Source organism: Plecotus auritus (assembly GCF_963455305.1).
Source record: "Plecotus auritus genome assembly, chromosome: 2".
NCBI classification, from domain to species: domain Eukaryota; kingdom Metazoa; phylum Chordata; class Mammalia; order Chiroptera; family Vespertilionidae; genus Plecotus; species Plecotus auritus.
This window is the reverse complement of record NC_137771.1, coordinates 32,443,567-32,460,910: the sequence shown is the minus strand read 5'-3', so window position 1 is coordinate 32,460,910 and position 17,344 is coordinate 32,443,567. Positions and strand designations below refer to the sequence as shown.

General features: G+C 47.2%; 1 protein-coding gene across 1 annotated transcript; it reads right to left on the bottom strand.

Moving 5' to 3' along the window:
- Positions 1–2,089: 2,089 nt before the first annotated feature.
- On the bottom strand, positions 2,090–8,640 carry PARS2 (prolyl-tRNA synthetase 2, mitochondrial). The gene is made up of 2 exons (XM_080656996.1): positions 8,492–8,640; positions 2,090–4,250 (listed from the first exon to the last, which is right to left on the bottom strand). The coding sequence occupies exon 2, from the start codon at positions 4,219–4,221 to the stop codon at positions 2,794–2,796; it is 1,428 nt and encodes a 475-aa protein (XP_080513122.1). The 5' UTR covers positions 4,222–4,250; positions 8,492–8,640; the 3' UTR covers positions 2,090–2,793.
- Positions 8,641–17,344: the final 8,704 nt, after the last annotated feature.

Sequence of the window (17,344 nt, the reverse complement as noted above, 5' to 3'; positions counted from 1 at the left end):
TGGCATTCCCCAGGAAGCTTGTAAAGCATCACATCAAGAAAAGTTCCAGGTCTGGACATAAAGTTAATAGCAGCACCTGAGCTCCCATTGTGGGTGTGAAGGAAGTGTTTCCTGAGAGCATAGTAAAGGTTAAGCATTTCACATACATAAGCTCAGCCAGGCAATACTGGGAGGTAGGTACCATTATCATGAGGGCATCTTACAGATGAAGAATCTGAGACACACTAAGGGCAAGTGATTTATCTAAGGTGCTAGAGGTGGATCTAGGATTATATCTCTTTGGAACTTTCAACCAAATTATACTGCTCCTGGCTACTACAAGAAACACTGGCTTAGGAATCAGGACACCTAGGTTTCCAACTTGACCTTAGGCAAATCACTGCACTCCCAGTTATCGGAAAGCAGAGGACAGATACCTATTTCATATCTACAAGGCTTCTGTAGCTCAAAGGTTGATCCAACCAGACCTCTCTTAATACAATAAGATCAACGGGGTGTAGCCTAATTTAGGGGATGTAGCACCTGGCCTGCAATCAGGCCTTTGCCAGTCAGATGGTATGTGGCAGGGGAATTCCCACTTTGGGCCTGTTCCCATATGTTAAGTGAGGATTGGACAGGCAGGCTCCAAGTGCTCCTCCCACTCTAGACTTCCTTAATTCTTTATCATCCTCAAATCATTCTATAACTCATACACTTATGAGAGTTTAAAATTAATTGGTTTTAAAAGTGCTTACATTTGGCTAGCCTTCATTATAGAGTCCAAATTTACATATATATGCATCTATTTGCCAAATTCTAATTTCTCATTTATTTTAGGCTAACTTGATTAGATAGACATAAATAATTCAGTTTTATTTACTGAAATCACTTTTGCACAGGCAGAGGCCATGTGGTATGGTTGAGGGGCATAGGTTTTGATCAATATTTGGGTTCTAGCTCTGATACTTAAGAGCTGTGCATCCTTGAGTAAGTTGCTTAAATTTCAGGTTCACTCATTGGTAAATTGGGAGTAAAGCACCTCCCCTGCACAGTTTCAAAGACTGAAAACAGTGTATAAAAGGGCCTCACAGCACAATGGCACATGGAAAGCCCCCAACAAGTAAAAACCAGACCAGTAAAAGCAGTAAGCTCACATCAGTCTGATAATGTACAACTGAAATTATTCAAAGAAATGCTCAACTACAAAGTGGGCTCAGAGAAGGCAGCTACCCGAATACCAGGAGCTCTCAATGGACTTTCTACATTAGAATCATCCAGGGGCTTTTAAATTCCTGACACCTGGCCACACCCTACCTCACAAGCAGAACCTGAGTAGGACCCACGTGATTCCAATGTGTAGCCAAGGGTAAGCTCCTGTGCCTCACAGTCCAGCTTTTCTAGGTTTGCTGTCAGAATCCGCATCTCCTGACCTACATGCTGGGCCTGAGCTCCGTGGTAGGCCTGGGAGCCATTAGGGCTTGGCATAAGCTTTACTGAGGGAACCTGATGGTGTGTGCTTAGGTTGGGCTACTCTTGCAGTAACAAGTTGCTTGGAAGTTGTGTGACAGGTGGAACAGCTGGCCAAGACAAGAACTGCAGTGCACTTGGAATCCGCCTAGGACCCTGGCCTCAGGGAGCTGACCATCAGCTACAAGAGGCTGGCCCACCAAACAAGGAGTTTTGTGGCCCCAAACAACAAGGGCTGAACAGGAGAGTGCTGGGGAGCTGGAGGGAAAAACCACTTCCAGGTGTCGTCAGGTATGCTTTCAGGAGGTGGTGGCTTTGAGCTTGTCCTTGTCAGATTCTTGTTTGATTTGGACTTGTCAAGACCCTAATCTGGTGAGCAGGAGCAATGAAAGTAGGTGGCTCTGTGGTAGCGGCTCAAGTCTGCCCCTAGTTTTCCACATAATTCACGCAGAGACCTTAGTATTCACCCCTGGCATGGGATCTAACTCTGCACTGAGGATAAGGTCATAGTGGCTCTCAAAGCTTCCTATCCTTTAATTGTGGAAGAAAGTTTAAAACACACTTTCTAAGACACCCATTTCCCCCCCCTTTTGGAATGGAATGTAGACATGGTAGAAAAAGAAGGGAAAGAAGACTCTCAAGACAAGGTACCACATACTATTAAGATGGCAGATGTCACCATTGTTTCAAATGAGCATGCATGGCTCATCCCAATAATTTGACTTTATTCAATCGTCACATGATCTCCATGCAGAGCCACCTCAGTAGAGTAGATCTACTGGGGCCATTAGCTGATTATATCAACTGTCTGTGTAACTTAGACTAAAGGGGGATTAGAGGAACCAGATCTGTCTGTTATGAACCTCTCGTGGAACCAGCCAGTGACAGACAGCTGTTAAAGACTTTACAGATCTAGTTCCATTTTCTCATGGCCTGCTCTCCAGACTGTTATGCAGCAAGTGGCCTGTGGTCAGACTACGGAGCCGGGAGGGCTTGGCCATCAGCCACTCCCGCCCTACACATGGGAAACAGCTGAGAGAAGGGAAGTGACTCGCCTCAGGGCCAGGACAAGAAGTCTGCTCTTCCTTGCCTCCCTGCCTCCTAACAGAAGATATCAAAGGAATGGTATGTGGCAGCATGGCCAGTCCAGAGAAAGCAACCAAGTTAATGACTTTAAATACAAGTAGTATGAATAAATGACTGGATAAAAATTGGTTTCCCTGACATTTGCTCATCGTCCATGAGCTGTCCTGTTTCTGAGAGACCAGCCCCAGAAAGGAGTGCAGGAAAGGCAGCAGCATTAGAATGAACTCCAAGGTGCGACATGAGGAGGGTGGGCTGGGGCACTTAGACAACCTGCACGTGGCTCAGTAATTCTATGACTGCTTCTTTGGTGAGAAAGACCACTTCACTGGTGTTCTGGCACCAAACCTCAAAATGTGCAGGGTCCTCCAAGGCCCTCTTGCCGGCGATGATCACAAAGGGGTAGCCAAATTTGTTGGCATCCTTCAGTCTGTTTCCAATGGTCAGATGGGTCCTGTCGTCCAGTAGGATCTCCCCACGAAGCTGTGGCACTGCCTCTGAGATGTGGTCATACAGCTGCCCCATGAGCTCTGCAACCGCCTCTTCCTTGCTGCCCTTCTTCGGGGGGATGAGGCAGACTTGGTAAGGAGCCAGGAGGCTAGGCCAGCGAATGCAGTCTTCTGTAGAGAGAACCTCAATGGCAGCAGCCAAAATCCGTGTCACACCTAGGCCATAGCACCCCATTTCAGCCAGGGAAGGTTTGCCATGGACGTTAATAAACTGGGCATTGAAAATGGAGGAGTACTTGGTGCCCAGATAAAACGTGTGCCCCACCTCAATGCCTTTGGTTTCAGTCAGTGGTCCCTGGCAAGCAGGGCAGTTCATTTGAGACGAGTCTAGCGTCTCCACGTTGGCCGAGAAGCTGCAGCTGGTACACACAGCAAACCGGTCCTCTCCGATCTCCACTGGGAGCTGGAACTCGTGAGACATCGTGCCCCCGATGCTGCCCACGTCTGCCTGGACCTTGACACACCGCAGCCCCAGCCTGTCAAACAGGCTGCCATAGGCATCACATACCAGGCTGTAGGTCTGCCGGGCGGCCTCTGGGGAGGAGTCGAAGGTGTACATGTCCTTCATGTAAAACTCTCGGCCACGGAGAAGACCAAAGCGGGGCCTGGGCTCATCCCGAAACTTCCTTGTCACCTGGTACAGCAGGAATGGGAGCTGCTTGTAGGACAGTGTCTTCTGGGAGGCAACCAGGGCTGTAATGGCTTCCTCGTGAGTTGGTCCTAGGCAGTATTCCTTGCCATGTCTGTCTCTAAGTCTTAGCAGCTCCTTGCCCATCAAGTCCCACCGGTTGGAGGCTCGCCAGAGCTCTGCTGGGCTGAGGCTGGGCATATTGACCTTCTGCCCACCAATGGCCTGCATCTCCTGGTCTATCACCCGTACCAGCTTCTCCATGGCACGAACAGTATAAGGCAGGAGGTGGTAACAGCCGGAGCTTGCTGGGTGGATCAGGCCCACCTGCAGCATCAGCCGCTGGCTCTTACAGGTCAGGTTGCCAGATCTGCCCTCCAGTGGGAGCACCTGGTCTTCCCGAAGGTTCTGGGGCTGGAACATGCTGGACAGCACCAAGCGCTTCCCTCTCCCTGGGGCACAGTGGGGAAACCTGCGGGGAATGTACCCAGAGAGCTGGTGGTTGCAGGTGGCCAGAGCGGGCAGTGCTCTGCATCTTGTCAGCAGCCCTTCCATGACACCCCGGCACAGGGAAGCACTTGTGCCTGGAGAAAAATGAGTGGTGCAGAAATAAGTGTTAACTGTCTGACTATGAAGTAGCCAGCTCAGTTTGGCCTTCAACAAACTTCTAAGACAGCCACTGATTCTGCAGATGCAAATCCTTTCATTTTGAATATCCTAGCACAGTGGTTGGCAAACTCATTAGTCAACAGAGCCAAATATCAACAGTACAACGATTGAAATTTCTTTTGAGAGCCAAATTTTTTAAACTTAAACTTCTTCTAACGCCACTTCTTCAAAATAGACTTGCCCAGGTCGTGGTATTTTGTGGAAGAGCCACACTCAAGGGGCCAAAGAGCCGCATGTGGCTCGCAAGCCGGTTTGCTGACCACTGTCCTAGCAGATCCAAGTATACTTCTCTTCCCTCTACTGCCATGTAAAAAGTATATATATTTTCCCACTTACAAAAATACAATAGTGTACTGTGAAGAGACATGCACAGGTGGCGAACACACAGGCTCTGACACCAGGCAGCCTGGATTCCAGAGGGCTTCCCACTGACGGCGCCCTGTGTGGCTCGGGACATGTGACGTAACCCCTCTGTGCTCAGCTTCTTCATCTGTAAAATGGTAATAGGACCTACCTTATAGGTTCATTGTGGGAATTTAGAAGAGTTATAAAAAGGTATTAGAACAGTTATATAGCACATTCTATGAGCTCAATCGATGTTTGCTATTGTTATTACAGAAAACTGGGGGTAAAATAAATAAAAAAGGAAAGAAAAGCAACTATAATCCCTCGGCTCAGAGACAACCGCAGCTGATGATCCCTTAACTTTTTTGTCAGTCCTGTCCTTTGCCCACCCTTTTAAATGCCCACCCTCCTTAAATGTCTTGTTTTCCTCCCCGCTCACACACACTCCCTGGTTAGGCCACATGCTAATGCTCCAAGTCAACATCTACACCCCCATCTCTCGAATTTCAGCCCTACCTATCCAACTGCCTCCTGGAGAACACACTGCACTTCACACTCAGCACCTTCCCCCCAAACCTGCCCCCCCTCCAGTGCTGCCTATCACTCTGAATGGCACCAGAAGCCACCCTTTGCCCAAACTAGAAACCTGGGTTCATCCCCTCCATCCATGTCTCATATACACCACCCTCCTTGGCCCTGTCATTCCTGCCTCTTCATGTGCTATTCAATCTATTCCTTCTCTCCACCTCCACAGCCTCCAGCCAGGTCCAGGCTACCATCATCTCACCTGGTTATTGCAACAGCCTTCTCACTGGGCATCCAGCTTCCATCCCCTCCTCCAATCCATTCTCCACCCTGCAGCCAGAGAATACTTCCAAAACCCGTAATAGTTTCTCTTGCTTAAAGTCCTCCAACGGCTTCCTGCTACCCTTAGAACTGGGTCTAAGCTTCTGACCTTCACAGTGCCCATGGCCCCATGTGAGCTGGCTGCTGCTTCTCTGGCCTCATCTTACCATCTCCCTCTCCACATTCCAGCTGCACCATGCTCACTTTTAAACACACTTTCCCCCTTGCATACCAATACTTACCCATCCTCCAGGCCTCAGGATTAGCATCTTGTCCTCTAGGATGCCTTCCTTATCCCTCTCCCTATACCCCCAAAACCAGCTTCTCCTGCAGCAGCCCCTCACCTCCACCAAACACCAATCACTCTTTGGAGTTACTGCTCAATGAGCTGCCTGTCTTCCCCCAGGCGCTCTGCTCTGTGCAGGCAAGGACACATCTAACTTGCTCTCCACTAAGCACACAGCAGGGGCTTACTAGACATTGTCTGATGATTGAGCACGTAGGTTTCTCTACGATTTTACCAAATATTGACATACTTCTAATGAGAGTACCACATTTCATCCATTGATTCTATTATGATTCTCCTACTACCAGCGAGTTGTTGGTTTTCTCCTTTATACATAATCTACAATGAACAGGTTTTGTTTTGTAATATATTTGGAAGAGAATTTTCAGGAATGAATGAAATTACTGAGTCAAAGGGTATAAACTTCCAAGGTTCTTGATTTTTACTGTCAAATTTAGTGAGCACCTCTGATTTCCAGCATATTCCATGGAGCAAAGCTCCCCTGCAGTACACTAAGAATGGGTTCCTGATCCCTCTTAGCACTGGGAAGCTGGAATTCTCACGTGGTTGCCTCTAGCTGGCCCCTCCAACCTCAGGCAGCTTCATCCATTTCCCCTGCGCACTGTACAGATATTACCATTTTCTATGTGGCCTATGATCTGAAAAAGGTTGGGAGGCACTGCTACAGGGTCCTAGTGTGACTGCATGGAGAAGTATAGGTCTTGAAGGCAGAAAGCATGTGGTTCACACCTGACTCCATCACTTGAGATTCCACCTCAGGCCAGTGGCCCAAGCCAGAAATGCCTTAACCCTTGGATCCTCCTAAAGCAAGATTTCTCTCAAGTCCACCCCCTCCTTTCTGACCCTTATTGCCTCAGCCTTGAGTCAGCCCCTCAATACCACTTGTTACATTACAATAGACCTTGGTTCTGAAACTTTAGTGAGCAGCAGAATCACCTGGAGGGCTTGTTAAAACACTGACAGTGAGGCCTCACATACAGTTTCTGATTCGTAGGTCTGGGGTTTAGGCAGAAAACCTGTATTTCTAGCAAGTTCCCAGGTGGTGCTGATGCTGCTGGTCCAGGGACCACACTGGGAGAATTGCAGAGCCTAACTGTTCACCCACTCTGATTTAGGCTGTGAACTCCATGTGGGCAATAACCATGTCCATTTTGTCCCAAGTTATAGTGCAACATCCAGCATGGTGCCAGGATACAGCGGACATTCAATAAATGTCTATCAGTGAATGAACTGAACGATTCTTGATTCCTATCTGTCCAGTCTCCATATTTCAGATATACTGATTCAATCACTCCTGTTTATAATCCATTAATCCCCCTATCATAATGTTCTCAGAATGGTATCAAAGCCTCTTCATATTTTGATCCCAAAGCATCTCTTCCAGCTTCTTACCCTACCACTCCCCTAACGTGCCCCAAATTGCTCATCATTCCAAAAATAGGCCAACTTTACCCCAGCAACTCCAATTCATCAAAATGCACTTATTGCAAGAAGCCTTCTCTAACCCTTCCCAAATACATAGTTACTTCCTTCTCTGTGCTCCCACCACACACAGCTCTTCATAGTAGATGACATTGGAACACTTTTCAAACATGTTTTTGACAAACTGCTGTGTGCCAGGCATTGGGAGTGAACAATGTTTCATGCTCTATTCCTCCATTAAACCATGAGTTCATGAGGTTTTCTGCAATTTTAGATTTCAGGTCTATGGCAATGTTTAATATTTAGGCTACAGTTCATAATGTTTTTTGATCAAATGCATTAGTAAAAGATCAAAGTGAAGGGGTACTATCTGGACAATTTAAATAAGAGCCTAAAGCCCTCTGTCCCCAGACTCCTCAGCTTACACCAACAGGAGAATAATTATATCTCAATTTTTCCACAGACTACGTTTCTTGCACCCCAGACTCTGGTAAAGAGGCTGAGTCATTCAATCATTCCATACACTTTCATAGAGCACCTACTCTGTCCTTCCAGCACATGCCTTTTTAAAGGTCCTTCGACTCACAATGGCCTTGCAATCCAAGCAGGAAAGTTATGCATAAAGTGCTTATAACAGTGCTTGGTATATAATAAGTGTCATAAAGTGTTTGCTATTATCATTATGCCCAATTCACAGAGAAGGGAGGCTCAGAGATGTGAAGCCATTGTGTCAAGCAACTTGGCAGATGAGCACAGGGCCACATCTGGAGGCTAAGTCCCTGCGTCCAATTCCCACGAAGTCTCCATCACGGACTGTGCTGCATAAAACAGCAATGGAACCTCAAACCTAGTTCTAAGAACTGGCACAGCCGACGCTGGCTGGTGACCGGGTCAAATGACTCCAGTTTTCCCATATATAAAATGGGAAGATTGGCTCAGTCACCAGGTGATCCCTGAGGGTCTTTCCAGGGCTGGCATTTCTAGAGACACCGTGACACTCACAACAACCTGAGGTAGACAAGGGAGTAAGTCCTGACCTCAATTTTCCACAGAGGAAACTGAGACCAGGAAACAAGTATTATTCAAAAGTTTATGTGATGTGACTCCGCCCCAACCCAAAGACGGGGTGCACAAGCGAAGGCGGACACCAGGATCCTAGGTGTCCGCGCCCAGAGTCCTCTCTTTACTCGGCTGCCTCCCGCGGGCTCCTCAGTCCTCGCTGTCACCCACGCTCACCAATTGCAGGTCCAGCCAATTCCTTCCTCAAGACCGCCGCGCCGGACTAGCCCACGTGAGCCAGGAGCAGGCTGGAGGGCGGTAGGGATGGTGGTGGTGGTGGTGGTAATGGTGAGGGGAAGTGCCCCCCTAGCCCCGCCTCCCTCCTCTCTAACCAATCACAAGTCGAGCTCAGGGGACTAGCCCCACCCAACTCGTAGACAAGTGAATGGTTTTCCGGAAGCTCAGCTAAGGAGAAATCACCGTCCCGGAAGTGCTCTCTAGGATGTAAGGAGGTGTAACTCTATGGTCAAAGACTTTTTTCCAGGTTTTAAATATGCTGTGTTTCCTCCCTGCCAGGGTTCGCCCCATTCTCGAACCGGGAGAAGCATGGGCAAAAGTGTAACTGCGGGCAAAGGGTAACATTGTACATGTAATCCATATACAATGGACTAGGTTGTTTCAAATTTACCTTATTATTTTACACGTTTTCCATTTAAAGAAATTTATTTTTTTAAACAATTGGGAAAAGGCCGTCTTTAAGACACTAAGTCAAACTTTCACTCATAAAATATTTTTTAAAATATATTTTTATTGACTTCAGAGAGGAAGGAAGAGGGAGAGAGAGACAGAAACATCAATGAGAATCATTGATCAGCTGCCTCCTGCACGCCCCTTACTGGGGATCCAGCGCAACCCAGACATGTGCCCTTGACTGGAATCAAACCTGGGACCCTTCAGTCTGCTGGCTGAAGCTCTATCCACTGTGCAAACCAGCTAGGGCACTCATAAAATATTTTTTGAGCAGCTACCATGTACCAGCCACTGTTGTAGAAACTGGGATAGTGAACACAAACAAAATTCCCTTCTCTAACCCTTCCAAATAGAGATATTCGCTTCCTTTTCTGTGCTCCCACTGCACACAACTCTTCATAGTAGACCATATTGGAACAATTTTCAAACATGTATTCAGTGTAGCTCACATTCTAGTCGATAAACAAATACAGTGAAACTTAAGGGAAGGTCAAAGAACAGTAATCAAGAGAAGTGGTATTGCCCTAACCGGTTTGGTTCAGTGGATAGAACATCAGCCAGAGGACTGAAGGGTCCCAGGTTCGATTCCGGTCAAGGGCATGTACCTCGGTTGTGGGCACATCCCCAGTGGGGGGTGTGCAGGAGGCAGCTGATCAATGTTTCTCTCTCATCGATGTTTCTAACTCTCTATCCCTCTCCCTTCCTCTCTGTTAAAAAAAAAAATCAATAAAATATATTTTTTAAAAAGTGCTCTGGACTCTGGAGTGTTTTCAAAATGGTTCCTTTCTCCCTTTAAAAAAAAAAGAAAAAAAGAGAGAAGTGGTATTTTAATGTAATTAATTTAAAAACTAATGCAAAAAGTCCATGGTGAACAATTTATCAAAATTTTATATGAAGACAGGATCCACCAGTCAGATGCTGCCAAATACTCTGGAGAAAAATTAATTAGAGAAGGGCACAGGTTGGAGGTCGAGTGGTTGCAATTTAAAATGGGATGATCAAGAAAGCCTCATTGAGAAGGTCTCATTTTAGCAAAGACCTGAAGGAAATGAAAGAGCTTTGCAGAAATCTGGAGGAAGAATATTCCAGACACTGTGCATAACAAATGCAAATGTACTGAGGTGGGACCTGCATATCATCTAAATTATAACAGCAATAGTTTACTGAGTGCTTAAAATGTACCAGACCCAATGCAATACACCGATGATTCTGATATAGGCTCCGAGAATCTCTCAGCTCAGCCAGGATCTGCCAGGAACAATACAATGTAATCAGTGGTGTAATAGGAGCTGATAAACCTCCCGTGGGAATGCCAGGAAGGAGGGCTTCACCGAGGAGGTGAGCTTGGAGCTGAGCCTGAAGGATAAATGGGGTTTACCAGGACAAGAATGCCAGTGGGAGCGGAGTAGAATGTCCAGGCAGAGGAACCAGAACACTCACAGGCACTGAATCAGGAAATGGTGAACAGGTGTGAGGTGGGCTTTACATCTTCTTTCCCACCACTCCGCATTCAGTGCTTGACACATGGGCTAAAGCAGTGGTTCTCAACTGTGACTGCCCTGGAATCACCGTATGCACCCAGGCCCAACCCTGATAGGCTGGGTATTGATCTGGGTGGGCCTGGACATCAGTACTGTATAGTCCCCTGGATCCTAGTGTGCAGCCAGGTCTGGATTTGCTGGCCTCACGAAAAGGCACTAGGCAACCGGGTTGGGGGATAGCAGAGGTGGTGGAAGCATGTTATCATCTCAGTCTTACAACTGAGGAACTGCTATCTGTCCAACCGGTTAGGAGGCTGGACAGAGTTGGGCTAGACCTGAGCTCTTTTGAATTTAAGAGTGTGGCTCAGCCTCTGCAGCCCTGCACTGTGGTCGAGGCTTTCCCCAACAAGTGCCGTCCCAAAGGTTTTACTGAGGCAATATTCCCCATACTTCCTCCTGGGAGACAGGAGATGAATAATCTTTGGTATATTTCGGGATCCAAAGTAGCCTAATAGTTCTCCCTGCTCCCCGTGCACATTATTACAGCCCTTCCAATCCTGGAAGAGCCAGCATCCATCCTCTGCACCCTGAGGTGTTAATTATGTCTCAATTAGCAGTTCCCAGGCTATGGAGCAGTGGTATGGAGAAGCCTAATGACTGGCTGTGTTTATACACCCCACATCTTCAGAGCACTTTACCAGTGGTAACTAATTAATGCTCACAACCCCCTTGGGAGAACTGCTGCCTTTTACTTCAAGTTTTCAGGAGGCTTTCCAGCCTGGAGCTGCAGAGCCTGCTCAAGCCAGCCATGGTCAGAGTAAATTTGTTCCCCACTGAGGAAGCCCAGGGTGGTGGAGACCCAGAATGTAGCCCTATCAGTGCTAGCAACTTCCTGTGTGACATGTCAATCAATCAGTTGATCAGTCATTTATTGTGTGCCTTGATTTACAGAGTTCATTCATGGGTAAAACTCCACAAGTTCCCTAAAACAAAAAATAAAATAAAATCCCACAGAACAAATTATTCATGGTCATTTAAAAGAAAGGGACCCTACACTTGCCTTGGTTCCCCCCTCCCCCTTCACTTCCTCCCCCGCCCAGCCCTGGGGACACATCAGGCACTTAATGGTTTCCCTTGCCCCTTGGCCAGACTGGGAGTCCCCGGAACAGGCACAGATTTTGCTCTTTTCTGTGTCTTGAATACAGAGCCTGGTCCAGATGGTGGATTAGCAAAGGGTTTTGCTTTTTGTTTAATCAACAAATGAATGAAATGGTTTGTCTCTCCCTCAGATTGGAGCTCCTCTGAAGACACCCTGAATCATTCTGGCATCCAGAGCCCGTGCCTGCCACAGAGAGGCTCCGAGTGTGTGCTGAATGAACAAGTAAAGTCAGAGTTAATGGTGAACTCCCTGATCTCTGATTGCTCATAACCTCCTGGAGAGGCCGCCCCTCAAAACGGTAGTCCCAGCAGCCTGAGGTCAGAAGCTGTGAAGAAAGGAAAGCAAGATGCTGAGGGAGGAGCATTGCAAGGATGCAGGTGGTGAGATCAAGGAGGGCTTCTTGGAGGAGGGGACATGAATTGGACCTTAACTAGGAGCTTCCCACGCTGAAAAGGGCAGATAAAAAGACATTCCAGTCAGGGGGAGTAAGTCACAACTGGCTGTAAGAAGGCTTAAAGGTAGTTCTGGCTGAAGCACAAGAACACTCGGGTGTTGGGAAAGCACCCCAGTGTGGCGGGGCCTGCCGGACTAGGCTGCAAGTTTGTCTTCATCTCTGAGGCCAGTGAAACTTTTTCTGTGAAGAATGACACTCCCCTCCCCACCAACACACACAGTAGTAAGATGAGGTCACTGGGCAGTGTGAGAAGCAGGCCTGTGGGCAGTGGAAGGGTTTTACACAAGGGAAGGGCATGGTTAACTGTATTTCTTTGTCTGAGTGAGGCGTGAGCGGGAACTCAGGTGGGAGAAAGAGGAAGGGGAGAGTCCCGATGGGAGACTCCTCCGATGGCCCAGACTGGGGCAGTGTGTCCGAGAGGAGGGTACAGACTCCAGAGGGCCACTGGGACAGTCCATCTGATGGGCTTCTGAGTCCAACCGCACCTAGTTAGCCCAGCCAGGCCAAGACAGACTGGACTGGAGGTGGGAGGGTGGCTTGAACTGGAATCCTGCCCAGCTACTTCCTAGCTATGTAACCTTGGGCCAGTGACTTTATCGTTTCTTCATAAGTAAGACAGAAACTATAATAGCACCATGTAGGGTGTTCCGAGGAGTCAATGAAAGATGTAATTGAAAGCAACTTGCCCATCCCTTAACCTGTTCTAATTCTGGGGACCACATGGCTCCTCTAGCCCACCATAAATGTCACCAGCAGAGGGGTTCTTGCCCTACCCCTCAGGATAGAAATCAAGAAAGTGGGTGAGGGAAACCAAGATGGCGGCATAATGTATACACCTGTACGTGCTGCCTCTCACAACCACAACAAAGCTACAACTAAAAGAAAAAACGTCTATCACCCAGAACCACGGGAAAGCTGGCTGAGTAGAAGTTCTACAACTAGAAGGAAAGAGAAAAGAGCATTGAGATGTGCACAAGCATGGAAAAGCTGAGGTATGCAGGCGCGTGAATCGGGCTGGCGGTTGGCGACAGGGTGCGCTGTTTCTTTCAACCTGAAGGGAGACACAGCTCCCCATTACTCTGAACTCCAGTTTCCAGCGAGACTCTGGGGACCCAGACCCCTACGGGGAGAAGCTGGACTGTCTGCCATCAGGTCAGAAAGTGAGGGTGGCTTTCTTGCAGAGCTGCATGAAAGAATCATTGTTTACTGCGCTGGGGCGCGGGGCGTGGGGCGCGGGACGCAGAAACTTGAAAATGCGGAGACACAGAGATGGCTAACTGGCAGCCATCGCTGTTTGCCACGCCTTAGTGACTCCCTGAGACCCTGCCCCGTCCAATTTACAAACCCACCCAAACTGTGTGCAGCGGCTTTTGCATATAAATGGCCTGCCCTATCGTAGCTTAACCTAACAAACTGCAGCTCTGGTCAGACCAGGAGAAATCTGCAGACCTTGCTGTAGCTCCTGCTGGGTGGCCTCAGACAGTAGCTGACCTGCACGCCATTGGAGATCCAGAAGCCAGTGTACCTAGTGGTCAGTGTGAGATGACACCAGATTTCAACTTCTCACAGTGACACATTCAAGAGGCAGATTCAGTGAGCACCAAAGCCCTACTGAAACAAGTCCTGCCCCATAAGGGTGTCTCCAGCACAGCAGTTCTTCCATTATAGACAGAGCGGGTCCTCACAGCCAACTGGCCTGGAGGTAAATTCCTCCCAGTATACCAACAGCAATCAGGGCTTAACTACAACAAGACTGTGCACTCAGCCTACAAAGGGGTGCACCAAGAGTATCCACCTCAGGTGATTGGGGAGGCTGAACCACTGGGCCCTATAGGTCACCTACCACACAAAGTCACTCTCTCAACACAGGGAAGCAGCCAGAATGCGGAGACAAAGAAACATGTCATGAATGAAAGAAATGGAGGAAAGCAAACTACCGGACATAGAGTTCAAAACCACATTTATAAGGTTACTCAAGAATCTGCTAAAAACCTCTGAGGAACTTAGTGAGACCTTTAAAGATCTTAATGAGAATGCCAAAAAAATGGAAAAGGACCAGTCAGAAGCATACACTGTCTGAAATAAAGAATATACAGAAATTCAACAGTAGATCAAAGAACCCCAAGAATCAAACCAAAGATTTGAAACACAAGGAAACAAAAAACACCCAACCAGAAAAACAGGAAGAAAAAAGAATCCAAAATATGAAGATAGTGTAAGGAGCCTCTGGGACAACTTTAAGCATACCAGCATCCGAATTATGGGAGTGCCAGAAGAAGAGAGAGAGCAAGATACTGAAAACCTATTAGAAGAAATAATGACAGAAAACTTTCCCTACCTGGTGAAAGAAATAGACTTACAAGTCCAGGAAGTGCAGAGAACATCAAACAAGAGGAATCCAAAGAGGACCACACCAAGACACATCATAATTAAAATGCCAAGGGCAAAAGACAAAGAGAGAATCTTGAAAGCAGCAAGAGAAAAACAGTTAGTTACCTACAAGGGAGTACCCATATGACTGTCAGCTGATTTCTCAACAGAAACTATGCAGGCTAGAAGGGAGTGGCAAGAAATATTCAAAGTGATGAATAGCAAGAACCTACAACCAAGATTACTCTACCTAGCAAAGCTATCATTTAGAATTGAAGGTCAGATAAAGAGCTTCACAGACAAGAAAAAGCTAAAGGAGTTCAGCACCACCAAACCAGGATTATATGAAATGCTGAAGGGTATTCTTTAAGAAGAGGAAAAAGAAGAAAAAGGTAAAGATAAAAATTATGAACAACAAAATGACAACAAATACATACCTATCAACAAGTGAATCTAAAAATCAAGTGAATAAAAAATCTGATGAACAGAATAAACTGATGAATATAATAGAATCAGGGGCATAGAAAGGGAGTGGACTGACAATTCTTGCGGGGGAGGGGGTGTGAAGGGTGTGGGAAGAGATTGGACAAAAATCTTACACCTATGGATGAAGACAGTGGCAGGGGGTAAGGGCATGGGGTGGGGTGGGGAATCAGGTGGAGGGGAGCTATGGGGGGGAAAAAGAGGAGCATATGTAATAATCTGAGCAATAAAGATTTATTTAAAGGAGAAACCAAGATGGCGGCATAGGTAAACACCTAAACTGCTGCCTAGCACAACAATTTCAAAACTACAACTAAAAGACAGAACGGACACCATCCAGAACCACAGGAAAGCAGGCTGAATGAAAATTCTACAACTAGAAGGAAGGAGAAAAGCTCACAGAGAATTGGAGGTACGGCAAAGGGGCTTTGTGAGCGCAGAGAGGAAGGGCGGCTGAGAGCCTGGCTGACTTTCTCTGGCGGAAGGGGGAAGGAAGCCTCCGACCGCACTGAACCCCAGTTCTGACTGCACTGAACCCCAGTTCCAGGCGAGCCCCTGGGGACCCACGCTCTTGTGGGGGGAGTCTGGACTCTCGGGCGGAGACTCGGGAGCCGGGGAAGGCGGAGGACTGAAAGTGCGCACGCGCGCCCGCGCCGGTGCGCACAAGGGCTGCGGAGGTTGCCGCGGGCTTTCCCTGGTGGAGGGGAGTCAGAGGCTCCTGACGGCACTGTGCCCCAGTTCTGACTGCAGTGAACCCCGGTTCCAGGCGAGCCCCTGGGGACCCACGCTCTTGTGGGGGGAGTCTGGACTCTCAGGCGGAGACTCGAGCTGGGGAAGGCGGAGGACTGAAAGCGCAAGTGCGCGCAGGGGCGGGGCTGACAGGAATTCAAGACTGAGGCTCCACCCCATCCAAGCTGAGCACAGAGGCTATTGCAGTTTGGCAAGTCTAATCCTATAAGGCTGTCTCCAGCACCGGGCTTCTCCCAGCATAGACACAGCTGATCCTTACAGCCAACTGGCCCGTAGGTCAATTCTTCCCAGTGATACCAACAACAATAAAGACTTAATTACAACAAGGCTGTACACACAGTCCACAAAGGGGTGCACCAAGAGTGTCCACCTCAGGTTAACTGGGGAAGCAGACCCACTGGGCCATATTGGAAACCTAGCACAAATATCTACCTTACCAACTCAGGGAATCAATAAAAATGCGGGGTCAAAGAATCAGATCACAAACGAAAGAAATGGAGGAAAACAAACGACTGGATATAGAATTCAAAACCACCGTTATAAGACTTTTTAAGAATATCCTAGAAAAGGCCGATAAATATAACGAGACCCTCGAAGATATGAAAAAGGACCAACTAGAAATTAAACATACACTGACTGAAATAAAAAATATTATACAGAGACCCAGAAACAGAATAGAGGAACACAAGAATCAAGTCAAAGAAGTGAAATACAAAGAAGCAAAAAACACTCAACCGAAAAAGCAAAAAGCAAAAAAAAAAAATCCAAAAAGTTGAAGATAATGTAAGAAGACTCTGGGACAACTTCAAGCGTACCAACATCAGAATTATGGGGGTGCCAGAAGAAGAGAGAGAGCAAGATACTGAAAACCTATTTGAAGAAATAATGACCGAAAACTTCCCCCACCTGGTGAAAGAAATAGACTTACAAGTCCAGGAAGCCCACAGAACCCCAAACAAAAGGAATCCAAAGAGGACCACACTAAGACACATCATAATTAAAATGCCAAGAGCAAAAGACAAAGAGAGAATATTAAAAGCAGCAAGAGAAAAACAGTTAATTACCTACAAGGGAGCACCCATACGACTGTCAGCTGACTTCTCAACAGAAACTATGCAGGCCAGACAGGAGTGGCAAGAAATTTTCAATGTGATGAATAGCAAGAACCTACAACCAAGATTACTCTACCCAGCAAAGCTATCATTCAGAATTGAAGGGCAGATAAAGAGCTTCACAGATAAGAAAAAGCTGAAGGAGTTCATCACCACCAAACCAGTATTATATGAAATGCTGAAAGGTATTCTTAAAGAAGAGGAAGAAGAAAAAAGTAAAGAGAAAAATTATGAACAACAAATACATATCTATCAACAAGCGAACCTAAAAATCAAGTGAATTAAAAACCTGAGGAGCAGAATAATCTGGTGAATATAATAGAATCAGGGGCATAGAAAGGGAGTGGACTGATAATTCTCAGGGGGAAAGGGGTATGGGGGGTTCATGAAGAGAATGGACAAAAATCATACACCTTTGGATGAGGACAGTGGGGGGGAGGTAAGGGCAGAAGGTGGGGTGGGAAAGGGGTGGAGGGGAGCTATGGGGGGAAAAAGGAGAAATAATTGTAATAATCTGAATAAAGATTAATT

Coding starts and splice junctions, on each gene's coding strand:
- PARS2 (XM_080656996.1), bottom strand. CDS start 4,221: ATGGAAGGGCTGCTGACAAGATGCAGAGCACTGCCCGCTCTGGCCACC.